This window comes from Rhizomucor pusillus (assembly GCF_041956525.1).
Source record: "Rhizomucor pusillus strain CBS 183.67 unplaced genomic scaffold VTP01scaffold_26, whole genome shotgun sequence".
NCBI lineage: Eukaryota > Fungi > Mucoromycota > Mucoromycetes > Mucorales > Lichtheimiaceae > Rhizomucor > Rhizomucor pusillus.
The window spans coordinates 109,935-135,364 of NW_027192168.1; the positions used below are offsets into that span (position 1 = coordinate 109,935).

Here is a 25,430-nt window from a genome sequence, read left to right on the forward strand (position 1 = left end):
CTTTTTCACGCAAAAGCCAGCAGCGAGTATGGCGACGAAAAATACCAGAGTCGACTTTGGGTTTTACGAGTCGGCACCTGTTGTCAAATGCTTCGAAAGCATACGCGAGCCATTACTGGCTGAATTGCAGCCGCACCAGCCCGATCTCGTCTTTACGGCGCGTGAACTCTCCATCCTGATTGCACAGATTCAGCAATTCCAGTACGATCACCTTGGCATCAATAACAAGACTCCCAACGCACCCCTTCGCATACCGTCCAAACTCTTCAAAATCGAACAAGACAAACCACTGACGAAAGCTGCTCCTGTATATACCATCCTCATAGGAGCCTACTCGTATCGCGTTAGCAACAAGTTATCCAAATGGGACTTTAGTCCTTCAAAGAAGGCCAAAAATGCAGAAATGATCCAGCATATACGACAACTTTTGCAAAAAGCAAACATTATCAGCACACCAAAACTAGGCTTTGCACGCTCGATGCCTGATCCAACGCGCAAATCGCTTACCAACTTGGCCAAAAAGCTACAGTGTAAGTAGAATGATGATGATATCCAGCTACTGTCTCCGCGTAAAACTCATGTATTACAGTCCCGGTAATGGAGGACATACAACAAGCGACACATATTCTTTACGGAACGCTGCATCACTACGACGGCGCGGAGGAAGAGTGGTTTCGAACATTGGAGAAAGATGATGGCAAAGTGCTGGTACATTGGTGGTATTATCCAGATTCATACGATAACTGGCTGGATCAAACGGACCAGTTTGCAGACCCAGAGGAAGCACCGCTGCACAGAGGTCCTTGGCATATAACGGCTCGGTGGCTTCAGGATACTGCAAAGTTCAACGAGATCATGAACGAGGAGGATTATGAGGAAATGGACGGCGCAGAAGATGAAACTCGAACAGCAGAGCAAGAAGCGCATAGAGGTGACATTTTGGATACACAATCTGGCATTGTATCAACGTTACCGAGAGAAGGAGGTGCTTCAGGCCGGGAGGATACTGGGCCTCCATTGCCAGTTCTGAATCCTGGGTGTCAACCGTCCGTGCGCATCAGGGATATCGAGCGCGAGCGACCACAACTGGGCAGCCGACAGCGGAAAAACGAGTTTGAACCGTATCAAAATGGCGACATAGGCAATATAACTCGGTACACCACTTTGTATATCGAAGAACCCAGAGATTCAACATCAAGACCTGCAAGCCCTATGGAACAAGTTGATGGAGACGTGAATATTAAAGATGGTAAGCTCATGAAATCGTTTATGCTACGCTTTCGAACTCACGTGAAACGTCATCCACAAATGTAGATTTAGCTCGAATCTGCAATGCAACGCCGTATGACTACAATAACCTTTACACACCTCCGTGGTTCGATCAATCGTCGGTACATCAAATCGAAAAGACAGCTCTGCCTGAATATTTCAATGACAAGAAAAAGGAGAAGGAGTACATGAAAATCCGAAACTATATGATCAGCGCATATCGAAACAACCCTAGCTATTACCTAAGCATGACCAACTGTAAAGCTGCTTTGAAAACCGATCTGCTTGCCGTCGTGCGAGTGCACAGCTTTTTGGAGCATGTTGGATTGATTAACAATGAGGCAAGTATCTGTGGCAATATTGTGAGGAACGTGGAATGAAGCTGACTCCAAACGGCAGGTTGATCCTCGAAGACGTATCTACGATCCGTATATCGACAGTGAACCAGACGCCGGCATAACAAGTGTTGGAACTCAACGAGATTTTAGACAAGCGAAACCTTCGATGCAGTATTTAGAGGACTTGATTTACAAAGATATTCCTGACCGTACCTCAAAGTGGGAAGTCCAAGTCCAGGACGACATGAATCCCGATGCCCGAGCGATTTTCAATTGCACATCTTGCGGCGAAGATTGTACCGAAATTCGATACCAGAATCTGAAATACAAGGATGTTTACGTATGTATTGATTGCTTCCTAAACGGCAAGTTTACCTTTGCCACTTGGAAAGGAGAGTTCCTTCGCGTAGACAAGAACGATACAGAGTTAGCAGACGACGATTGGTCTGAAGACGAGATATTGCGATTGCTAGAAGGTGTCGAGCAATACGATGACGATTGGTTAGCGATATCGGTTCATGTTGGCAGCCGTTCCAAAGAGCAATGTATCACACAGTTTTTGCAGTTGCCTATCAACGATCGTTTCTTGACAGCAAAGCTATCGGAAGCAGAGTTGGAGGAGCTACCGTTTGGTGATCAAGATAATCCTGTTATGGCACTTATTGCATTTTTATCCGGCCATGTCAGCGCAGGCATCGGTGCACACGCGGCAAAACGTGCTATTCGAGAATTGGTGCAGGACGAGGATGCTATGGATGTAGATGAATCGGGCGAATCGGGTGGATTCTCTCGCGAAAAGATTCGAAGGACCACGATTGCTGTACTCGAGAGCGCCGTAGAACAAGCAAAGAAACTTGCAGCGTATGAAGATCGAGATCTCCAGCACCTGACCCGGCTTGCGATTAAGACCATGATTAATAAGCTTAAAATCAAGATACAGCAATACGATGACCAGGATTTGATACTTGACAATGAATTGAAGGAAATTGAAAAACAAGCAGCTGCTGTTCTCAGCTCTCTTGAAGCCCTCAACAGACAATACCCAACTCGAGCGTGGAATTTGCAAAGTGCAGCATCATCGTCTAGCAATACACCTACACCATCATAGTGTGCAGATATATAATTTGAACCCTACGATCCTACAGTTTTCCTCTTTTTTTTTCCCACTCCCCTGCCGAAGCGCATGAAAGAAGTGATCAATTGCATCAACTCTGCTCTTGCGCGCCCTCCAAGTCTCTTTGCTGTAATCAATGTAGATAGATTGAAAAATAATTAAGATACTTTAATGGGTAAAATACAAAAGGAGAAGACAAGCGGGAAGTTTGTACAGGTTTGGTTACGCAGAGTGACTGTAACTGCGAGCATTTCCAGGTTTCCACTGTGATCTTTTCTGGCAAGTTTGATCCTTCAAGAAAGATTGGGGGAGACCGTTGGAAACGAAGGAAACGCCATCCCAGAATGCGAATAATACATACAATAATAAGGAGAATAAGGATACGAACGGTTCACATGTCGTGAGGATGCATATATCACTTTTTAATTCAGTTCCTGACTTCGATGACCTGGCCGGCTTCTTCGTCACGGTAAACGCGTCCGGCGCCGCCGAGCTGAGGAGCAGCAGCATCGTCCTGATGGTCAGGCTTGGCTTCGTATGGCAAGATAAGGTTGAGCACGATCGATAGAATACCAGCCATAATGTAACCTGTGCCGCAGACAGTCGAGATAGCATCGTAGAAACCTTGCAGGGCAGTATTCTCAACGGTTGGCATGACGTAGGTAAACCAATCAGGAACTACGGCAACACCGAGGGCAATAGCAAGCGACGCGGCGATAATAACACGATCTCGACGAGTCCATTCGAGATAGCTAAGGATACGGATGCCAGAGGTTGCTACGGATGCGAACAAGAACACGGACATGCCTCCTATCAACGGAGACGGGATAGCTAGCAAGGCTGCCGAAATCTTTGAAAAGATGCCAAAGAGGATAAGCAAGGCGGCAGTGAACATGCCTGCAACTCGACTGGCGCATCGAGTAACGGCAATGACACCGTTGTTCTGTGAGAAGGTGACGACTCCGAGACTGGTTGCTAGGCCGGACAATATACCAGAGAGACCATCGGCTAAAAGTCCACCTTGAGCACGTTCTTCAAACGATGGTCCTTCAATGGGAATTCCAGATACGTCGCAGGCGGCGGTCAGATCACCCAAACACTCAATTGACATGTCAAGATAGACGAAAAGGAACGGGATAATACCAGGACCGTAAACACTCAACTTGAACGTCTTGACCCAGAGGAAGGTTGCGGCGGGTGCGATAGCAATGCTGGAGCCATCAAACATGCCGATACCAGCAGCAATAACACAACCAACAAGGAGACCGATAACAACGGATACGTTTTTCAGGAAGACAGACCCGACGAGTTCGATCACAAGAGTAGTGAAGAATACAGATGCGCCAAGTGCAAAGTTGACCGGTCCACCCCAGGGTTGAGCATTCGGGGCATCGTTGGATGGGCAGAGCATATAGTCACCAGTAGTAGGGCGGCTCATACACGGTCCAGTGCCTCCTGCCCAGTTTTCCATGCCGGTTGTCAAGAGAGAAGAACCAATAACCAGCAATACGATCCCAGTGACTATCTTGGGGAACAAGCGTCGGATAATTCGAGGAGGTAGGAAGCTAATGGCAATAGTTAAAAAGGCACATATCATCTGAGTGCCTAGAATAGAGCCAAAAGCATCTGGACAAGGTAGGTAGGTGACAGTTCCATCAGCCGCGACTTCCGTAGGGCAGACGCCGCTCTTGTACATATTCTGGACCATGGCTTGACTAGCTGGAAGGTTGGCAAAAGAAACACCAGTGATTTGCAGCAAACTATGGAACCTGATGTTAGCTTGAAAGATACAGGATTTGTTAGTGAATCATATGTACCCTGCGCCGATAAAGTATCGTGTCTTTGGGATTCTGAGACGAATAATTTGAACGATACTACAATAACCGATAAGATAGCTTAGATTGCAAATAAAATAGAAAGCAGTACATACCTCATCAAACCAGAAACGAAAAGCGAGGCCGAAATCATATACTGTCTCGTCTGTTCGTCGAGATTAAGAGCGTTGCTGCCTGTGCCAGAGATGAGCAAGGTGGGCGTGATAATGCCTCCGATCACAGCCAAAAAATCTAAATCAATAGTCATAAGCATATTTCTGCAACTACATTAATCTAATGAGTTTCACTTACGCTGGATACCCATGATAATTGCCAGGAAAACAGGAATATCCTCGTTAGGTCCATAGAACGGCGAAGAATTTGCTTTCTTGGTAACAAAGGGCAAACGAGGCATGCTAAATTTGTTAAGTAACAAAGGTTAGTCTGCGGTTCACCGATATGCTTACAGACTAGGACGATCTGTCGAGAGAAAACCTTACCAAAGTGCCCGGTAGTCATAGTCTCCGATCCAGCCTTCGCGAGTAGTGAACTTGCGCTTTATGCGACTGCCCAGCGACTTTTGCACAATAGGCGGGATAGCCTGTGGATATACCATATCTTGAATTTGTTCAGTGCGAACATCTATGTCATAGTGCTTTTTGGACATGCTGGAGGGTACGCTGGTGTTGCTGGAAGAAGGTGACTGGGATGTCATTCAGGAAACAAAGTAAGAAGGAAATCAACTGCTGTGTTGAAGAGCAGGAACTGGCGGCGGTTGTAGTAAATGAAGAGGAAAGCAGGAGTGCGTTGAAAAGTGCGCTTCCAAACAGTATCGTATGAATATCTGCTGGGCTGGCTGCAAAGAGGAAACAAAAGACATTGAAGGGTTCCATTTTATATGGATTCTGATAAAGGTTTTAGACCATATCGCCCTTTTGAGACGGGCCGGTGATAACGACTGGACGGGAACGGCAGGGTTCCCCGCCAGCAGAAGATTACCGCTTTTGTTCACAATCACACAGACGGATGTGACAGAACTCAATTCCGCCCACTGGGAATTATCCCTATCGTTGTCTTTTCTTCTTTTTTCCATCCTGCTACCCACATGCAAATCACCAAAGCTTTGCTCGCGCTTTCGTCGCCCATTCTGGGTGCAACATCCGCCGTTCCTGGACTGGACGGCAGCATTAATCCTTGCCGTGATTTGAAGGAGCAACCAGAGATAGACAAATGCTACATGCGTTTGGCCTTGGATCATGTACTCATCCACAATCCCACGTTTCCATTTGGTGCCTTGATCGTCGATCATACCAAGAACGAGATTTCCTGCTACGGCGCAAACTCCAATCGCAGGAATAAACTCTTGCATGGTAAATCAGAAGGAGATAAGATACGTGTTTATTTATACGAATCAGTAATGGTTTGGTTGATCTATAAAGGAGAGACGACAGCTTTCTGGAAGTAGGTTACCAGGCAACAAAATCGGGATGGATGCCTTGTTTAGCGTTTTGGCGCGCGGGGTGCAAACCTGATTTTTCTGGGCCGTGCTCGTTATCGGTGGGGATAATTTTCTCTTATCAACTGATATACCATCTTAGCTGCACTGAACTCTATCCATCGCCAACCAACGACGATTTGAATAACCCTGGATTGGATTGGTCACATCAGACGTTGTACACTACTGGCGAACCGGTTCGTTATCTTTGATAAGACAAGAATATAGCTTTCAGCTGATCAGACCACCTATAATTTTTCGTATCTACATACAGTGTCCCATGTGCGCTGCACAGAGTATCTATCGGGGTGTTGGGCGTGTAGTCTGGGGCTCGTCGATCCCAGATATCAACCGCAGTGGACGTCAGCAGCTCATGATTGAAATGTAAGTTCGATTTAACGTGTACATCACTGCTGTTTGGCATTGAGACATGGGCGTCAGGGATACCGTCATCGCCTCGGCAAACAAGGGTGGTTATCGGCTCGATGACCACGTCCCTAAAGTCATCGGCGGCGTTCTCAAGGATGAATGCGACCATGCATTTTGGTGCGCGTTCAGTGTATTTCGCGAGGAAGGCTATTATGACTCTATGTCTGCCAATGGGCTTGATGACTACATACAAGAGCGCGAAGAACGCTTCCCCTGTGTCACCATGCCGCTTTTTAGAAAGCAATACTAGATTGTCTAGAACAATGATAGATGGTCGCAGCCACGCCATGTAAAAATACGCTGTAAATGTTTCCTCTTCTATGTGCTCATTGTTCGCAGCCACTCCATGTAAATCATGCTGTAAATATATTGTTTTCTCATATTTGCAATTTAAACGTAAAAAAGGTCATTGTTGAAAGTATACGTTGATAGCGATAATGTACTTCCAGTAGCACATGATTTCTCTGTGGGAAATTGACATAGCCTTATCTGTTTTCCCAGTTTTCGCACAGGAACAAAAATCATATATAAGAAGCATAAATCATTGTCATTGTTGTCCGTCAAATTGCCTTCTTTGTCCTCCTAATTTCAGGCAGACAATGACTTCTTCATCTGTTGCCCAACCTATCGATTACTCTGCATTTACCTCTGCTGCCGCGAGCTCAGCCAGTATCCCTACCAGCAAGCGGGACTTTATGCGCATTGACCTTTCTGATTATGAAAATCGCCAGCAAGAGATTATTGCCAACTTGATGAAGGCTGCTACTACCGATGGCTTCTTCTATGGTACGTATTTAAAATTTTCAGAGTAACTGGCTTCTTTACTGACCTAATAATTATATTTGTCAACCACGATATCCCTCTCGAGGATATACACGCCATGCTCCAAAGCAGCGTTGATTTCTTTGCACTGCCGGATGCAACCAAAAAGAAGCATCCGATTGACGTTTCTCGCAACGCTGGCTGGGAGAAATTAGCTCAGGTACAATGCAAGGATAGGTTTCCTTTTACCAATATTGCCTCGTTTTTAACTTTTCAAAATCTATCACAGATCCGTCCGTCGACAGGTGTGGTCGATCTCAAGGAATCCATGCAGCTCGGTTTCCATGGCATCGAAGATCTTTGGCCTTCCGAGCAGGATGCTCCAGGTTTCCGCACACGAGCCGAGCGTTTCATGAAGCAATGCAACGAGGTATCTCACAAGCTTTTGACTTGTCTTGCTCTCGGTTTGGGCTTTCCTGCCGATTTCTTCACTCGCTGCCACGATATCACTCAACCCGATTGTCTAAATGCGCTTCGCTGTCTTCATTACCACGATATCACAGGCCAGAATTTCCCTCCAGAATACTGGCGTGCCGGCGCTCACACGGATTTTGATACGCTGACCCTGCTGTTCCAGCGTCCAGGCGAAGATGGTTTGGAGGTCTGTCCAGGCCGCGAAGCCTCCACCGAATTTGGCCACGGCGATGTGTGGGCACCTGTCTCGCCCAAGGATGGAGAAATCGTGTGTAACTTGGGTGACATGATTATGCGCTGGTCCGATGATGTCTTTAAGAGCAATTATCACCGTGTGCGTGCACCCAAAGTTGGTGAATATCAAGGTTCCCGCTACTCAATCGCCTACGTTAATCAATCCAACAAGTCGGCTATCATCCAGGGCCGTACTCGCTATCCGGAACCCATCACTGCCGGTGAATTCTTGAGACAGTCCATGGAAAGAAATTACAAGGCTCTCCAGGAACTCAAGGCTCGCAAGCAACAGGCCAGCGCCTAAGCTGTCTCATTTTTCGATCCCATTTTCATTTTCGTTTTCGTTTTTCGTCACTCTTCTTTGTGGATAATTCAAATGCATTATCCGTCCAATCTTTCTTTCATTATGTCGTTGGGGCGAATAACGCGGTTCCAGCACTCCGCGTTAACAAACCTGTCTATACTTCTTCACGCAAAACATTGCACATATTTTGAGGATTCTTCCTCTATTCATTTTTTCCACATTTTTACAGACGTTTCTATATAAAGTCTTTGTACAAACAAACACCGAGCAGTTTCTCATTGTTCATCTTTTTACAGTGCCTCGTTCTTGAAAGAGAAGGAAGGAGAGCCAGGAACGGCGTTCTCGGCGGCCTTGGCATCCTCCTCGGACCATTGGTCGCTCTTCAGAATATGAACAGTGTGGAATCCTAGTGCACGCTTGATCTCGCTGAGCGAAGTCTCCAAGGTAGCAACTTCGTCAAAGATCAAGGCACGATCAAATGCAGATGGTCCTTCCTTCTCTACTTTTTTCTACACAAATATGTTATTGTTAGGCCTTCCTTTTTGACCAACGACAAAGAAGGATCATGTACCTTTTCTTGTTGAATGAAAGGCATGGTCTTCTTGTTCTTCAACATGCCTTTAGCACCCAACTCGGTTCTGATCTTGGCGTCATCGAACTTGCCAGTAGCAGCATCGTAGTTAGCCTTGACAACGGCCAAAGCTTCCTCTTGCCACTCGGGGAATTTGCTTGCGACAAAGATCTTCAAGGATTTGGGTTCGTTGGGGTTGTAGTCTGACTCGACGTTCTTACCCTTCTTCTTCTTCTTTTGGATGCTGAGCTCGCCATCGCGGACAGCCTTGATAGTGCGACGAATATACTCAGCAGCTGCAAGGACGCTTTCGTCAACTGGTCCAGTGGGCTTGGGGAATCTGGCAAGAGTAACTGTGCCCTCCTGTAACAACATCGGTGTTAGAGATCTTCCTGTTCTTGTTATCTGCAATATTTCGAGCTGCACGTACCTTCTTCAAGATATTGCGCCATACATGCTCACTCCAGTGGGGAGTGATAGGAGCCAGCATCAAAGTTTGAAGTTCGATGTATCTCAAGACCAAGTCCTTGTGCATGCCATTTTCCAAGCTAGCTTGCTGATAATGGTCACGAGCGGCCTGGAATTCGAAGACACCATATTTAAGTGCATCGCGGTAGTAGGTAGCATCGTATGCTTGTTCGGCAAGGGTTATAAGCTTGTTCATCTCGTTCTCAAAGACACGGTCGAAGAAGTTGAATTCACCCTGGCGCAACTTGTCTGCCTGGGCAACCTGCTCCTCGCACCATTCAAGCAAAGTATAAAGTCGGAGAATGGCAGCATTGGCGGTGGAATCTTCAAAGTTAGCATCCTCACCAGTGTCACCGGCGTCAGCAAGTGCGAAGCGAGTAGCATCAGCACCGTATTTGGCGACAGCGTCAGACATGGTCAAGAAGTTGCCAGTAGACTTGGACATCTTCTTGCTGTCCAACAACAAGTGGCCGTTGGAGCGTACACCACGAGGCCATTTGTCTTCAGGGAACATGGCAGTGTGGTTGTAGAGCCAGAAAGTCAAGTGGTTAGGAATCAAGTCTTTGCCGGAGGCACGGACATCAAGAGGGTAGAAATATTCGAATTCACGCTTCAACTTATCAAGAGTTTCTCGGGATACACCGCAGTTGGCAGGATAAGGTCCAAGCTTGAAGATATAATCCCAGACTTCATCGGTCATCTGGTCAGCGCGGATGCCAGCGGGACCAACGGTCGAACCATCCAGACTGCCACCATGCAACAAGTGAGCAACGGTGTAGTATGCCATGTAGATAGTAGAGTCTGACAAGGATTCAACCAAGAATTGAGTGTCCCACGGAAGCTTGGTACCGAGACCGAAGCTACGGGCACAGGCCCACTGGTTCAACCAGTCCAGAGTTTGCTCGAATTGATGGCGAGTTTCCTCAGTAAAGGTATTCATCTGAGACAAACATTTCTTGGTCAAAGCCTTCCATTCATCTTCACCGTAGTCGAGATACCATTGATCCATCAATGCTACGATACATTCGTCGCCGGAGCGAGAGATGACTAGACCTTCGGGTTCGTTGTAGACAAAGGCTTCCCCGGAAGCGACGAGTTCATCCTTGATCTTGGGCTTAGCTTCCTGGACTTTCATGCCCTTGTACTTGCCAATGTACATGATACCCTGGTAGAAACCTTCCTTGTAGGCCAACTCCTTGGCTTCTGCAAGCTGGACGCGGTCCTTTTGGGAGTTGATCTTCTTCATCTTGCACAACGTAGGAGCAGTAAGGTTGCCGTACGAAGGAGTCTCGATGATAGGAACAGGCTCGTAGTCAGCCCACTCGGGCCTAATGTTGTAATAAGCAGCCTTCTTCTTCAAGTCTTGAAGAGTGGCAAAATCATCGGGAGAATCAGAAGGAACAGAAGTAACGACACCGGTACCCTATATATACCAAATTTAGTTATACATGCATTTATGTACTCCCAACTGACCGCATCGTACCTTCGTAGCGAGAACGTTTTCCATGGGCAAAACATATACATGCTCGTACGTGCTCAAAGGAGCCTTGATCTTGGTACCAACAACGAGCTCACCCTTGATCTCAGCCAGTTTGTTGATAACACCTTCCTGGGCAAAGATCTTTTGGTAGGCCATGTTGCGGGCGGCACGCTCAGTGCAAAGGAATGCCTCATTGTCGTTGACGTTGAAAATGCCATAGTTGATTTCAGTGCCGACGAAGCAGTTAGTTTGACCGTACATGGTCTCGGGTCTCAAGGTGGCAGCGACAAGATAGATAGTCTTTCCTTTCAAAGCATCGACTTTGCCCAAAGCCTCCTGGGCCTTGTCAGACCATTCCAAGACCTTCATCTTGATGCCGGTGTATTCTTGAGGACCCAAGGCTTCACCGGATTGACGATCGTGATCCATACAAGGTTGCTGGTCGACGATAGAGTAGATAGTATATCTCTCGCCGAATTTGATCTTGTTCATCTTCTTCAACTTATTCATCTGCCATCGGACGAAAGCGTCGTAGTAAGGGTTGGCATCGGTGGTGATGAAGCTTCTACGCCAGTCAATCTTTGCACCGAAAGCATCCAAATCTTGCATGGCAAGAGGAGGGAAAAATTTGGTCCAATAGTAAGGGTCGGCAAACTTGTGGATCTCTGACTTGGGGATACCGAGCTGTTCCATGATCTGGAATTGGTAAGTTACATTGCCAGTCTTGGCAGCGACTTTGCTCTTAACGTTCTTGACTTGAGCCTTCTCTTCGATTTCCTTGGCCAAGGCTTCTGCGTCGAACTTTTCAAATTCTTTACCGAACATCTCCATTTCTCGGACGAGCTTGTCAGCGCATGCCTAAAATCATCCATTAATCTACAGGTACACATATTTCCAAACATGTTTTTAACAGTTACCTTGATGGGCATACCAGTGACGTGGAAGCCCTGAGGCAGCAAGGCACGCTTACCGCGCATACGTTCGAAACTGACTGCAAAATCAACCTTGGAATAGGTGAAGGCGTGACCAAGATGCAGACGACCGTTCATGTAGGGGTATGGCATACAAGCCATATACTTTGGGTATGCTTGGTGCAAGTCTGCATCGTTGGGGTGCTCCTCAATGGAAGGTGCATTGATTTGAAAGGTATTTGTCTGGTTCCAAAGCTCTCGTGCTGGACCTTCGAGGGCGCGCAAAGCATCGCGCTTAGCGGTCTAGAAACAGTACGTTTAAGTATGTATATTATTCTTAGTTGTTAGACGTAGCACTGACCTTTGGTGGTTCGGTGGTGGTAGCCATATTGTAACGAACCTGTCCGTTTCGAACCACCGGAAATCTAGTCAGGATGCCAGCCCTGAGTGGCTTTGCGCTGCGCAAAGTCAAAAAGGAAATGAAACACTAATCATTGAGTAAATGCAGTCAGCTGCCAAACAGCAAGTATGATCCAAATATTGAAAACAAAGAGAACAAGCAAGATTGAATTGATTATAAAGGAAGTACGGAATATGACACGAAAGTGATTGTAGGTGAGCGATTGATGATAATAGAGATATACATGCGCGGCGTATCACGCAATTAAAAGTACTGTAGTCCATCCTATCTATCATTCCTGTTTATTATTGGGAATCCGTATCAAGCTATTATATATTGAATACTATATACCTTCCCAGTGTACAGGTAATAAGCATAACCAACAGGGGATTCCTGAAAGGAATCCGTTGCCTGAAAATAGTTATACTGGACCGCATCATCAAAATATCGTATTAGGAATCTTATTCAATCAATATGTTTGAAACTTCAATGATCCAAATTTTGACCACTAGACGATTTCTTGGGAGCAATCCGCCTGGAAGATGTTGGTGAAACAGGGAAAGTTGCCTTCTGCGGAAGGTGGAATAAAGGCGCGTCCTTCTACTTGACCGCCAGGTGAGGTACTGCTGTTGTCTATGAGCATTTCAGACGAAAGTGACGACGAGTATGGTCCTGTCGTAAGCAGTTGGGGAGATCAACCTGGAGCAAACAATGCGGGAGGCTGGGATAGCCTTATAGACCCAACCATCAAGATACAAGCAAATGGAATCGGATCTGGCAACTTGCATCGCAAAGGCCGAAACTTTATACCCGTAGCCGAGGAAGAGATCTTGAGACAACGTACCAAACAACCTGCACCGAAACAAAAGAAAGATAAGGAAAGTAAGCCTGCTCCAAAAGCTGCTGCCAAGTCCTTTGTTGGCAAGCAAAGCGCGTCAAAACCGACTGTCAAACACAAACCTTCACCAGCAGCTCCTTCTTCTTCTTCGAGGAATCCTCGTCCAACACCACCAGCTTTCAATACCCTTAGACCGCCACCACAAGGAAACTCGGCATGGAAAGCTGGTGTTCTGCTTGAAACACCTTTCTGGGAGCAAAAAGAGCCACTGTCAACTGCTGCGTCGAACGATCCACAACATAGCAATAATCAGGTACTTGAATTCTTTTTATGCCCTACAGTGCATGCAATTATAAGAACTAATACTATGTTAGCAAACACCACAACCCATGACGCAGAGCGAGACGCCTCCTGCTCGGAACAAGCAACAACAGCCGTTTGACGTGGAAGCACAGCAGAAACGAGTGTACAATGCTTCTGGAAGCAGATCCAGGGAAACTTCATCAAACAGCAAGTCACCACCAGTTGTTATTGATGGAATCGTTCGACGTAGACGCGGGGCCAAGTTATTAGCGCGGGCACCTGAAACTCGGCCACCGCCTGGATTGTTCCAAAACGCAATATCCCAAATAGCGGGAAGTGCAGCTAATTCTCCAAGGCCTCAATTTCCAGGTAGCAAAGCGCCGCCTGGTCTATCACCGATACCTCTTCATCCTATATCTACTACTACTCAAACGCAAACACAACAGCAGCAACATCATCATCAACACCAACAACAAGAAAGAAACATTGCATCTCAAGGCCTTCAGCAGCCGCCACAACAACCAAAGCACGTCAGCGACGATCGACATAGTAAGAACATGGATACACGGGCCACCTCGAAAGGCTCCAGTCAAAATCCAATTGTGATCCATATCAACATTGAGCTTGAAAGTGGCGGCAAGGTACCAGTTCCATTAAGACTGCATGACGATCCCGAGATGGTTGCTCGCGAGTTTATAGCGCAACACGGAATCACTCAGCCATATTTGATCCAAGCTCTTATGCAGCTCTTCATCAATCAAAAACAACTAGCTTTAAAGAAGCGGCACGTGTAAATAAAAAATGTTAACACATCTTTGCAAATAAGAGCCCGTAATTTGGGAGAATAACAAGCACTTGGGAAGCAGAACCTAATGCGCGACAATTACAATGGATTTTATGATTTCAAGAGATGCTTATTTTTAATTCCTAGTTGCTACTTGGTTCCTGGTCGCCATCTATCAGAGTGACAAATTCGTTGTAGACCCGTAAAATGTTGGCATCTGTCGTTCTTCGGAGCATGGCCATGAATAACAGCTCTCGCACAGTCGGCATATCCAACCATCGATCGGCCAGAGCCCCAAAATCTTGAGTTGATCCTTCGGTATCGTCCTTGTTGGCGTCATCTGGATCGCCTCGCCTGCGATCGCCTTTCTGCTCTACACCGCACACAAAAGTTCGCACAACTTCGAGAGCTCGATTCGAAACTGTCAACAGCTGAGCCATTGTAGAATCTGCAAACATGATTGAAAGTCGTATCAGCGTCATAAAGATGCCTGTGCTTGATTGATATAGCCGTTCTTTCAGCTCCTGCTCATCGCTGTGCTCAATTACAATGGCGACAATGTTGTACATGCTCAAGACAACAAACTCCAATGTGGTCAGTTGCGGCATCGTGGTAATAGCCATCAATTTGCCTTCATGTGTATGGTAGCCGTCACAGATGATATTGGACAATGCAACCCAAATGTCAAGCAACGCATCAAATCCATACTTGTCGATGTATAATCGGAATGCCCGTCGGTTTTCATAGTTCACAGCGACTTTCGCCCAGGTCTCCACAGCCAGAGAAGCATAGTAGGTTTCAGTGCCAGAGGTGATAAAGTCATGTACAAGGTGCACAAACGTATTTGCGGTCTCAGCGCTGCGTATTGGGAGCCACATGGCAATGTTTGAATAGATCGTGAGGATGGCTTTACGGAAATCAAGCGAATCCATGCGTCTAATGCTGACGAACCAGCCCTCATCGTCTTCTTCGTTGTTAACGTTCCACGTTCGTCTCAAGACGCGTTCCATAGTCGTTATGAATCGATCATGCTTGGAAAAGTATTCGATATTTTCATGCACAAAGGATAGATTCCTAAAAATGTTGAATATACAGAGACATCTTTGCCGCAGAGACAACCATAGATCAGATGTCGACTTTTCCAGTTTTGGAATCACACTCTTCATTTCGTCCAGCGACATGTCGAATAATTGTGCATAACTGACGGGCGTGCTTTCTACAGACGTTTTCTGATCAGTGGAGGGAGCGTCATCGTATCGTGAAGAATAGCCAAAGAGATCTTCCTCTACACAATCCAGCAACACATCCAGCAGATCATCACATTGTGCCAACTGTAATACTCCAAACGATGCTGTAACCACAGTTAATATGTTGAGCGCGTTCGTGATTTCCATCTTCAACCCCGACTTGATTGACATTGTCAGCGCATGTATATCAATGACACCTAGAATATAGGGTTATTATCAGCATAAGAAAGCATGGATCCTGACACAACGTTAAACCCCGCCTTACCAAGCTCTTTGTAACTGGGCATCAAAGGTTTCACATCAAACTTGTCAAAGTATTTGAGATCTACTCCACCATATGTGTCCACCATTCGATTTTTTGGGATGTATGTGACAGGTCCAGATGGTGGTTGCGATGCTCCTGGATTATTGTCGGCGCCACCCGTCGCGGCAGATACCGGCGAAGATGTTCTTTCCCTCTTGGCTGCTGGTGATGGTCGCGGCGAAGGAGATTCAGCTTTGCCAGGTGTCTCCCGGCTCATGGAAGGTGCTCTGCTCCTCGATCTTTCGGACACTTTGCCCGGAGACTCTGGTTCAGGCTGCGCTCTGTTGGTTGTTTCAGGTTTGACGTGTGATTGTATTGGTGTGGATACAGCGCTACCAGGTGTTGCTGATCGTCTCGGAACCGGTGCCGGTGATGCGACCGTACCGCTCTGCCCTTGCATTATTTGGTTATAGGTATTTTCTGCAGCTTGCTGGTATGAAACAAGAATATAAGCATGCTTGAAGTAGGCTATATTCAAAGTTAGGTCTTATACCTGTGGTGTTTGGCGATTATCACCAGTTTGCATTTGTGGAGTATTCGCAGACTGCATCATCGCGTGTTGCTGCTGTTGTAAATGCATTGGCGAAGCAGCGTGTGGTGATTGCTGCTGTTGCTGCTGCTGCTGTTGCTGCTGCTGTTGCTGTTGCTGAATATATCTTCCCATAGCTTGTGAAGGAATTACTCGATTTTGCTAACACAATTTCGAAATATTTAGGCATGTATTCGAACAAAAAAAGTTAAGTAGGTATGCTTACCATGGGCGTGCCTGGAACAGCGTTGTGGACACTCTGTGCAGGCGAAGATACAGATAGGGATGTAGGAGACGCTATACAAAAGAGTTTAGCCTCCTTAATAATGATAATCCACAATGCTATATATATTTACCGGCATATTCGCCTCCTCTGGGACTTGCTGCATTCATGTTTGCGTTTTGGAATTGGGTATTGGTTATTGCTGGGGATTGACTAGGTGATTGCTTGACTAACACATGATTCATTAGTATCAGTTTGACCGGTCTTTTTATCTTGGCTTCTTCTTCTTCCTGCGTACCTCTGTTCATGGCCATTGCCTGCTGCTGTCGTTGATATAATAACGCCTGAGGCGTGTTTTGGGACATCACATCGTTGTTGCCCTGGAACATTGGTCGATTCGGCGTAAATTGCATCATATTTTGCTGCGGAAAACCACCTTGCTGCTGGAGTATCGCGCTCTGCTGAGGTGACATATGGTTCATGAGCTGTTGCTGGCTGGATATGTATGCCGCCAAATCGTTTTGATCGAATACACCCTGCCCAAATGCAGCACTGCCGAAATTAAACGCGTTTCCAGGCATCGTATTATATTGTTGCTGAAGCGAAGGATCCCCTTGCTGCTGCTGTTGTTGTTGTTGCTGTTGCTGTTGTTGCAGCGCCATCATCATTCTGGCATTAGCCGCGTTTGCTTGTTGCCCTTGCATCGGCATACCATGCTGTCCTCCTTGGAAAAATTTGGGATCCATGGTCAAACGATTCCGTTCGTGTGAATAGTTTTGCTGTAGTGAGATAGCCGTGCAATTGCAGCGTTTTTACAGAGATCTGCTCGGTTGATCTGGTTTGGCGTCAGGTATATGTTGTAATTGTTTGCAAAACTTGAATTAAGGAACGCGTCAAAGCTTTTGAGTCGAGTATATCTCTAAGGTTCCCTCGTATTGGACTCTAGAGATGGAATGACGAGCAGTCCTCTTTTTGATTTCGACGTATCCACAGCTCCTTGAACGAAGGTTTCGTAAAGGGCAGACGAGCAAATTGGACTCCCGGCGGACAAAGTGACCGCGGAAGATGCGAAATTGTACTTCCTGCGGCATCCCATGAATCCATTTTCTGGTATTCACGATCTATGCAAGTCATATATACTTTATAAAGCCATGAATGCAGGCAACATATATTCATAGAGCAGTCAAAGGTCTTCGGAAAGCATTAAATGATTAAAAAATGGAGAGAAATAGGAGTTCTACAATGTCAATTGCATATGTTTTCATCAAAGCGACAGGCAATTTATTCTCCCAAAGGCAATCCGCACATTTCGCAGTTGATGCTTCCTGGAGGATTTGCAAAAGTACAATGTCGACAGGATATTTCTATATCGGTTGTAGCCGGAGTCAGAGTTCCAGAGTTCGTCGCCGACCTTGATACAGTAGACGACGGAGTGTTGAATCGAGCGTTCCCTTCAGCTTCCTTCATAACCATCTTCAATGTCTTCCAACCATCCATGTTTTCGAGTTCCTCAATACTCGCTTCTTTATCCGTAATGATTTTGCATAATCGTGTGAACTCTTCATCAGACAGCGTATGTGTAGATCGAATGTAGCACAAAGCATGGAAATCAGACAATGCTTGCTTCAACTCTCCAGGAGTCGCTGCAGAATTTAGGTATCGCGCCAAACTGGAAATATCCTGTGATACGCTAATCCTATTTTCCACGACGTATCCAGGTGATGCTGTAAACAAAGGTGAGGGATTGTGAGGGAAACCGTTCGTCACCTAGAAACTTTGCTCAGCTGATTTGTAGAGAGATATAATGGTATTCATGCACTTACATTGACCAGCAGATATTCCACAGGGAAGGTAGGTTTCGCGGATTGCTTTACGACAACATTGTATTCGTTCTTGAATTTATAAAAAACTTCTGGCACGTATCGTTCGTGACTGACGCTTTCTCGCACACGCATCACCGACGGTTTACGACTTGGTTCGATAATACCAGCCTCTTGAAGTGCAGTGGTCGTTTCTGATACTTGATAGGCTTTCACATCAATGTTGCCCTCTACATCTCCAGATATCACGCATGTCAGAAACTTTGAGCCATATTTTCCTGTAGCAGAATGCCGGCAAGGGTTGGGATAACGGTGTTGCATCTCGGCTGCAAATGCACACTCCAGGGAAGACAAGAAATAAGAATCGACGTGGCGTTTGGGAACTACGGTGCCCTTGCCGCTGCCATCATCGACGAGATCTGTAAACACCATGCCAACAATTCGTAATCCACATGCAGCTGCCACGTCTGCAACCATTTGCTCCTCTTCCCATGGTAGCTGTAGCTTAATACCGTCTGGGTGATCTTCTTGTGGTGGTTCGTAAATGGCTTCCACGACAGCTTTGATACCTAGCGGTACTTCTGTATATGGTTCATATCGTCCATACATATAGCCGAGTCGCTGGCATCCTGTCTGACGCCAAGAGTTCAAAAAACTATCAATCACTGCTGCTGAAGAGAATTCAATGTGATCCACCATACGATAGGGCTAATCAATCAATGTGAGAAAACATCGTCATTCCCAATCCAGTATCAATGTATTACCTGTCTTTGCAAGGTGATTGCGCTAGGCTGGCATTTAGTACAAATACCTTCGGGCCACGGAGCATGCCCCCCGCTGCATTGAGTCTTTACTTTGAAATCAGGTTCTTCTAAAGGAGGTAGCTGTTTTAACACTGCTGCTGAAGGTGCATTAATTTGCTTCGCTGCATCGATCTGGCGTATATATGCGTGAAAGGACATGTGTTTGATCTTGTGCTCCTCAAGATATTTTTGATCATAAGGCTAAATTTTCTGATGAGTCCCTCTTGTATCCATCTAGCTCCAGAGTTTATATACCTCCAATGGCATGCAATAATCACACATCGCATTTGGACCGTGGCGGCAGCTAGCCATCGAGTTAGATATTGCTTAGACATTGAAAACTTGCATGAATGCTTACAATTTGGAATCTCTCGGCCTACTGATAAGACCCCTTTGCTTTTCAAGATAATTATCCACCTCATCTTGCTGCACCGACGGCAATTCGTTTAGCGGAACATAACCGGATGGGTCAGTGCGTGGAGCCGTACGCGTCTCAGATGGTGCTGATTCTGCAGCAGAGAATGTCACATACACAATATCGCCATGCCTACAGATAGAAAATATATCAGCATTTGTGCCATGATGACAAAACGTCTAAAATCGCACTTTAGGTTGGCGGACGCAATTGTCTTATCGAGCAGTTGCGTAATAGGAGTCGCTGCATTTGTATTGGGTTGATCGCCAACGGCAATACTTGAAGGGTCTTCGATCTTCAGAGCTGAGGCGATCTGTCATCGAAGGTTATTGACGACGTAGGTTTTAGAATATGCAGCGTAACGCTACCTTCTGCGCCAACGAATCAAAGCTTTCGCTCGGATCCACCTGGATCCGGGACATGCCTTCTTTCGAGCGAATACGAAGTAGCTTTTTGAATGGTGTCAAATGTCGTTTGTGCCTTTAATTCATAACATTGACGTACCATAGTATGTAATCTATAGAATAGCGGGGAGGGAAGTGAGTGCTGACGAACTTGTCTGACCTGCTTTTACGTGAAGACTCCGGTCGATCTCAGCAAGCTTCTTTCTATGGATGTTCTGCCTATTGAAGTTTTGAATATCATACTGAATCTGATCAAAGATGATCAAGCTTCACTCCTAGCTCTAAACCGCACTAACAGCTATTTGAATCGACTTTGCACACCATTGCTATACAGATCCCCGTCATTCTCAAATTTGCAAAGGCTTGAAGCATTCATCCTTCATGCTAGACCTGACGCTGCTCTTCACGTCAAGTCACTGGATTTCCTAAACATATCTCACCGATGGGACCGAGAGTTTAGCTCGTTATTTGAACTCTTGCTTACAAAGACCAACAATGTGGAAGAAATTATGCTGGATTATTCTACCATGTAAGACGACAAAAATTCCACGACAGTGCTCATAACTTTAACCATCGGGATTAGATCTCCAAACTCCTTTACACATATCGAATCTCTACCACATGTACGATATTTATCATTTGTTGGGACAAAAGGCGTACGAGATCAGCTAGTGTATGACGTATCATTCAAATGTCCATCTATCCGCGCCATCGACCTCTCGAAAACGCCCATTACCGATAATTCTCTAAAAGCAATCGCATTGAATTGTCAGCAGATGGAGTCAGTCGATCTCGCTGGATGTGAGAAAATCACAGAAGCCGGCGTACGATGTTTGACCGAACACCTTTCCAACCTTAGATATCTCAACGTTGCCAACTGCTACAATGTCGTTGCATCTCAAGAAGAACTCGATCGGGGTGGAAATTTGGATATCGTTTGGAGCGACGGTGAAGATGAATACGAAACGGAGACTACAGAGACCGATGACGATGGCCACGGCTCCGATTAGGAAGATATCATGCAATCAGTCTCCAAGCTCAATAATCAATATCAAATCACGATATCCAGTTTTGCCATCGCGTGCTGATAGAGCTTACGATTGATTACTATCCATCCATACGATCGTTCACTAAATCTGCATTATGCGCTGCGCAGTTTGCATTATTTCGAATCCATTCACTCACCAGCAATATTTGTATTCATTGCACATGTATAATAAAATCTGCATCCTCATCTTTTACAAACGAATACTCTCATCGATTCAACTCTATCGACAAATTGAACGGCCTGGAGACTCGAGTATTAAGGCAATTGATAGGGATCTTCTTACTATATATCAAAACCTAGGCATCCAAATGACAGATAGTGGAGATAAACTTTACCAATGTCACAGAGCTTTTCTCATTTAGCTGCATATTCCACAATACATAGCAAGACAACAGTAGTACAATGCTGCCGCAGCTGTGACGGACAAAATTTGACTGGTGTCCGCGACAGAAGGGTTTTCTTCCCTTTCCTCCAAGCTTTTGGAAGGGCCGCAATTCTCCTCGTTGTCACCTACCACAAGAGAAGTTATGACGAAATACATTGTAGTCTCCGGTGGTGTCATTTCCGGTGTTGGAAAGGGGGTCATTGCGTCGAGTACTGGTACTCTGCTTAAAGGCTTGGGTCTCCGTGTCACGGCTATCAAGATCGATCCCTACCTCAACATCGATGCTGGTCTTATGAGCCCTTTGGATCATGGTATGTAAATTTTGCTGCTATTGAGGATTTTCGGTTCTTTTTTTAGCTACTACTTGCGGCGCTGCAGGCGAAGTGTTCGTGCTTGACGACGGAGGCGAAGTTGATCTTGACCTGGGAAATTACGAGCGATTCTTGGATGTAAAGCTAAGCAAAATCAATAATATTACGACTGGAAAGATATACAGCGAAGTCATTGAAAAAGAGCGCCGAGGAGATTATCTGGGCAAAACTGTTCAAGTCGTGCCACATATCACTGATGCTATACAAAATTGGGTTCAGGAAGTGGCCGCTATGCCGATCGATGACTCTGGCGAGAACCCCGACGTCTGCATTGTGGAACTGGGTGGCACCGTGGGCGACATTGAATCCGCTCCTTTTATTGAAGCTATGCGTCAATTTCAGTTCAGGGTTGGACGCGAGAATTTTTGCTTGATACATGTTTCCCTGGTGCCCGTTGTGGGCTCAGTTGGTGAACAAAAAACCAAGCCGACGCAAATGAGTGTACGAGACCTGCGTGGTGCTGGACTTATGCCGGACCTTATCGCGTGCCGATCCACTAAACCTTTGGATGGAAGTGTGCGTGACAAGATCTCAATGTTTTGTCACGTTCCGCCGGAGCAAGTACTAGCTGTTCATGACGTATCATCTGTTTATCACGTTCCAGTACTCATGCGAGACCGTGGCATAATCAACTTTTTAATCCAACGCTTACAACTCGACAAACTGGAAATACCTGACGATCGCCGCTTGGAAGGAAAGCGGATTTGGGATAAATGGCTTGACTTGACAAAAAGGTGAGAGATTCGATCTTAAGGACAACAATCTATTTCGCTTCATCTCATGCATATTATAGCTACGATCGTTTGCATGATACTGTGACCATCGCTTTGGTTGGTAAATACACCAACCTTCGTGATTCTTATATATCTGTATACAAGGCGTTGGAACATGCCTCCCTTGCATACCAGCGCAAAATCGATATCAAATGGATCGAGGCGAGTGATTTGGAACAAGAGACGGCTATGTCGAACCCAGTCAAGTACCACGAATCATGGCAGAATCTTTGCAGCGCAGATGGTGTGCTCGTCCCTGGTGGTTTTGGTACACGGGGTATCGAGGGCATGATTTTAGCTGCGAAGTGGGCCCGTGAGAAGAAGGTTCCTTATCTTGGCATTTGCCTTGGAATGCAAGTAGCAGTCATCGAATTCGCTCGCAATGTATGCAATATGCCAGACGCTTTCTCCGCGGAAATAGATCCGGACGCAAAGACGCCGGTAGTCATATACATGCCAGAGATATCCAAAACCCATATGGGTGGAACCATGCGGCTTGGTCTACGTCCGACTATTTTCCAACCAGGCACCGAATCGACTATAGTTCGAAGATTATATAAAGGACAAGGTACGGTTGAAGAACGACATCGTCATCGATATGAAGTCAATCCAGAGTACGTCTGCACCTTTGAGAAGGCTGGATTAAAGTTTACTGGAAGGGATGAGACGGGTAACCGTATGGAAATTGTTGAGATGGAAAATCATCCATTCTTTGTCGGTAGTCAGTATCATCCAGAATATTTATCTCGCCCGCTGAATCCATCACCTTTATTCCGTGGTCTCATTGCTGCATCTGTTGGACAGCTCGAGGAACTACTCAATGAATAAAACGCATAATATTTCTGTGACGTTTGCAGAATGCAAAATTGCTAATGATATTTTATGGACGATGTTGTTACAAAATGTATGGCATTTAGAATGTCCTGCTGTTCAACATTCAGTGCTTGACCTTGATCTTGATTTACGGTCAATTGCCTTCTTTTTAAAGCCAACAATCCTGCCTTGCGCATTAGCGCCTTCAAATCTGCGCCTGTAAAGTTTTCGGTCTGTGCTGCGATGGGTATCAAATCCACATTGTCTGAAAGCTTGGTCTTCTGTCCAAGAACTTTCAAAATCTCTAATCTTTCATCCTGCTTTGGGAGCCCTACATACACCATGCGATCCAGACGTCCTGTTCAAGCTGGAGTCAGTATTTATATATCCACTTGATGACAAGTAAAATCCACTAACCAGGCCGCAGGATAGATGGATCAATAGCGTCAGGATGATTTGTTGCTCCTAGAAGAATAACATTCTCGTCTGCTTCATCCAAATTATCTATCTCGATCAAGAATTGGGAAATAAGCTATTGAAAATATTTAATCAGGTGTCGATAACTTTATCTAGTAATTGTACGACTTTCCGAAATTACCTTCTTCCCAACATCACCACTGGTTTGACGAGATGCAAAAATAGCTTCGAGCTCGTCCAGGAAAACTACGCAAGGACTACAGCGTTTGGCGGTCTGGAAGATGGAGACCACAGCTTTCTCGCTCTCGCCCACCTAGGTGAGAGTGTGTTAGCGATGATTTAATTGACAAGTACTCAAGCATCCTACCTCGCCTTTGACAATATCTGGAATACTGACAGGCAAAAAATTGGCGGATGATTCTGTCGCAACAGCCTTAGCAAGCAGTGTTTTGCCTGTGCCGGGAAGCCCAAATAGCAAGACTCCTTTTGAAGGACGTACACCTAAACGTTTATACGCAGCAGTGTGCTTATAAACCCACACTGCAGATTCCTCCAGTACTCGCTTGTTCAGGGCGAACGTTAATATAAAGTGGCAAAGTGGCAAATATAGAATCCTTTCAAGGGGACGCTAACCTTTGCTTCCTGCAATCCACCGATATCACTCCAACGCACAGTTTCAGGTCTTTCTGCCATGTAAGCATGGGAACCGGAGACTCGAACGTTGCGCCGCGTCTGTTCAAAGTGTCGCTGCGATACAGGCTTCCCTTCTGCAAGCGCTAGTTCCTGGGCCAGACGGCACCATCGTGCAAGATCAGCAGCGACGAAAGCGTGAGCCTGCGCACTTTGTCTCAAAATCTCTACTTCGTTATCCAATGGATGTAGTTGCTGTACAAGATATTTGAACATTGCGAATCTTTCCTCGGGCGTGGGTATATGGAAACAAATCTCATCCTTTGGGACAGGTCAATGTTTTCATATGAATCTTGAAAAATAGTTATCGTACATACATTAAACAGGTAACGGGCAGCTTTGATAATATTAGACGGATCGCGACAAGTGGCTATCTGTATGTCCCAGGATGAATAAAGTGAATTACACTGCTTGATTATATCCACTTACTACAGCCAATTTTGATTTACTCGTGCTTTGATGTGTCTCCAAGTATGAAAATAAAACGGATAAGAAACTAGAGTCCTGATCCTTTGCCGGGCAAAATAGATCAACATCTTCGATAAGCACTAAAGATCATCTCAGTTAAAGCTCGTCCTTGACCATTGTCGTACATCGGACTGACATAAACTATCGTCCTTCATATCCCAAAGAAGTCGCTCTAGTCCTTTGATGATTTGTCCCTGGTGCCTTGCTGCTAACATACCCAGGGACGCTTTGACCACCTACACAGTACAAAGTTAAAAACGTGTTTCCTCCACGAAATCTTACGTTGATAATATGTACCTTCACGTTGTATGCTCCCGCAAGCATCTCTATGGCCATAGTTTTGCCTGACATGCTGCGTCACTCATCCGAAACAAAATGCAAGTTAATCAAATTTTTTCCTTACCAGTACCGGATTCGCCAGTTAGCAGTATTGTCGACAGTGTGTCTAGATCTTCGAGATCAAAGTGATCGTTCGCGCGATCAAACGCGAGACGGAATAGCTGCGCCAACCTACAGCAAGCGACTTAGCAACGCCAAAGGAAAATACTCGACAAGCCGCTACCTTTCACCGTCATCGCTGTAGCAAGATCGCAGATAAACGTTCACCCATTCCTTTGACATGGAGCTGCAAAAGCTGTCCATTCAAATTCATCCCAGAAAGCCTAAATAAAATTTACAGGATCAATTCTTGGATAGGATGGCAAATGGAAACGATGATTCCTGGTCCCTTCT

General features: G+C 45.7%; 11 protein-coding genes across 11 annotated transcripts; 6 read left to right on the forward strand and 5 right to left on the reverse strand.

Moving 5' to 3' along the window:
• Nucleotides 1-28: 28 nt before the first annotated feature.
• Nucleotides 29-2,715, forward strand: VTP01DRAFT_5878 (uncharacterized protein; the record flags this gene model as incomplete). Its single annotated transcript, XM_069384716.1, has 4 exons — nt 29-530; nt 590-1,249; nt 1,315-1,610; nt 1,669-2,715. 4 exons carry the CDS (start codon nt 29-31, stop codon nt 2,713-2,715), a joined length of 2,505 nt encoding a protein of 834 aa, XP_069234922.1.
• Nucleotides 2,716-3,148: 433 nt separating this feature from the next.
• Nucleotides 3,149-5,250, reverse strand: VTP01DRAFT_5879 (uncharacterized protein; the record flags this gene model as incomplete). Its single annotated transcript, XM_069384717.1, has 5 exons — nt 3,149-4,481; nt 4,539-4,595; nt 4,652-4,787; nt 4,848-4,951; nt 5,036-5,250. The coding sequence occupies 5 exons, from the start codon at nt 5,248-5,250 to the stop codon at nt 3,149-3,151; spliced, it is 1,845 nt and encodes a 614-aa protein (XP_069234923.1).
• Nucleotides 5,251-5,640: 390 nt separating this feature from the next.
• On the forward strand, nt 5,641-6,709 carry VTP01DRAFT_5880 (uncharacterized protein; the record flags this gene model as incomplete). Its single annotated transcript, XM_069384719.1, has 5 exons — nt 5,641-5,905; nt 5,975-5,996; nt 6,134-6,227; nt 6,305-6,414; nt 6,472-6,709. The coding sequence occupies 5 exons, from the start codon at nt 5,641-5,643 to the stop codon at nt 6,707-6,709; spliced, it is 729 nt and encodes a 242-aa protein (XP_069234924.1).
• A 349-nt stretch (nt 6,710-7,058) lies between these two features.
• On the forward strand, nt 7,059-8,233 carry VTP01DRAFT_5881 (uncharacterized protein; the record flags this gene model as incomplete). Its single annotated transcript, XM_069384720.1, has 3 exons — nt 7,059-7,267; nt 7,351-7,441; nt 7,511-8,233. The coding sequence occupies 3 exons, from the start codon at nt 7,059-7,061 to the stop codon at nt 8,231-8,233; spliced, it is 1,023 nt and encodes a 340-aa protein (XP_069234925.1).
• Nucleotides 8,234-8,523: 290 nt separating this feature from the next.
• On the reverse strand, nt 8,524-12,051 carry VTP01DRAFT_5882 (uncharacterized protein; the record flags this gene model as incomplete). The annotated part of the gene is made up of 6 exons (XM_069384721.1): nt 8,524-8,742; nt 8,805-9,167; nt 9,235-10,695; nt 10,756-11,610; nt 11,670-11,966; nt 12,025-12,051. 6 exons carry the CDS (start codon nt 12,049-12,051, stop codon nt 8,524-8,526), a joined length of 3,222 nt encoding a protein of 1,073 aa, XP_069234926.1.
• Nucleotides 12,052-12,698: 647 nt separating this feature from the next.
• On the forward strand, nt 12,699-13,998 carry VTP01DRAFT_5883 (uncharacterized protein; the record flags this gene model as incomplete). The annotated part of the gene is made up of 2 exons (XM_069384722.1): nt 12,699-13,214; nt 13,276-13,998. 2 exons carry the CDS (start codon nt 12,699-12,701, stop codon nt 13,996-13,998), a joined length of 1,239 nt encoding a protein of 412 aa, XP_069234927.1.
• Nucleotides 13,999-14,131: 133 nt separating this feature from the next.
• VTP01DRAFT_5884 (uncharacterized protein) lies at nt 14,132-17,037 on the reverse strand (the record flags this gene model as incomplete). The annotated part of the gene is made up of 6 exons (XM_069384723.1): nt 14,132-15,432; nt 15,501-15,969; nt 16,033-16,230; nt 16,295-16,365; nt 16,425-16,520; nt 16,590-17,037. The coding sequence occupies 6 exons, from the start codon at nt 17,035-17,037 to the stop codon at nt 14,132-14,134; spliced, it is 2,583 nt and encodes an 860-aa protein (XP_069234928.1).
• Nucleotides 17,038-17,572: 535 nt separating this feature from the next.
• Nucleotides 17,573-19,836, reverse strand: VTP01DRAFT_5885 (uncharacterized protein; the record flags this gene model as incomplete). The annotated part of the gene is made up of 8 exons (XM_069384724.1): nt 17,573-18,058; nt 18,115-18,819; nt 18,876-19,115; nt 19,170-19,218; nt 19,273-19,461; nt 19,521-19,642; nt 19,698-19,778; nt 19,834-19,836. The coding sequence occupies 8 exons, from the start codon at nt 19,834-19,836 to the stop codon at nt 17,573-17,575; spliced, it is 1,875 nt and encodes a 624-aa protein (XP_069234929.1).
• Nucleotides 19,837-19,939: 103 nt separating this feature from the next.
• On the forward strand, nt 19,940-20,743 carry VTP01DRAFT_5886 (uncharacterized protein; the record flags this gene model as incomplete). Its single annotated transcript, XM_069384725.1, has 2 exons — nt 19,940-20,262; nt 20,317-20,743. 2 exons carry the CDS (start codon nt 19,940-19,942, stop codon nt 20,741-20,743), a joined length of 750 nt encoding a protein of 249 aa, XP_069234930.1.
• Nucleotides 20,744-21,308: 565 nt separating this feature from the next.
• VTP01DRAFT_5887 (uncharacterized protein) lies at nt 21,309-23,138 on the forward strand (the record flags this gene model as incomplete). Its single annotated transcript, XM_069384726.1, has 3 exons — nt 21,309-21,477; nt 21,545-22,271; nt 22,331-23,138. 3 exons carry the CDS (start codon nt 21,309-21,311, stop codon nt 23,136-23,138), a joined length of 1,704 nt encoding a protein of 567 aa, XP_069234931.1.
• Nucleotides 23,139-23,179: 41 nt separating this feature from the next.
• VTP01DRAFT_5888 (uncharacterized protein) lies at nt 23,180-25,340 on the reverse strand (the record flags this gene model as incomplete). The annotated part of the gene is made up of 11 exons (XM_069384727.1): nt 23,180-23,481; nt 23,541-23,655; nt 23,722-23,853; nt 23,908-24,102; nt 24,174-24,491; nt 24,548-24,604; nt 24,660-24,778; nt 24,835-24,934; nt 24,996-25,042; nt 25,102-25,208; nt 25,261-25,340. 11 exons carry the CDS (start codon nt 25,338-25,340, stop codon nt 23,180-23,182), a joined length of 1,572 nt encoding a protein of 523 aa, XP_069234932.1.
• Between the last annotated feature and the right edge of the window lie 90 nt (nt 25,341-25,430).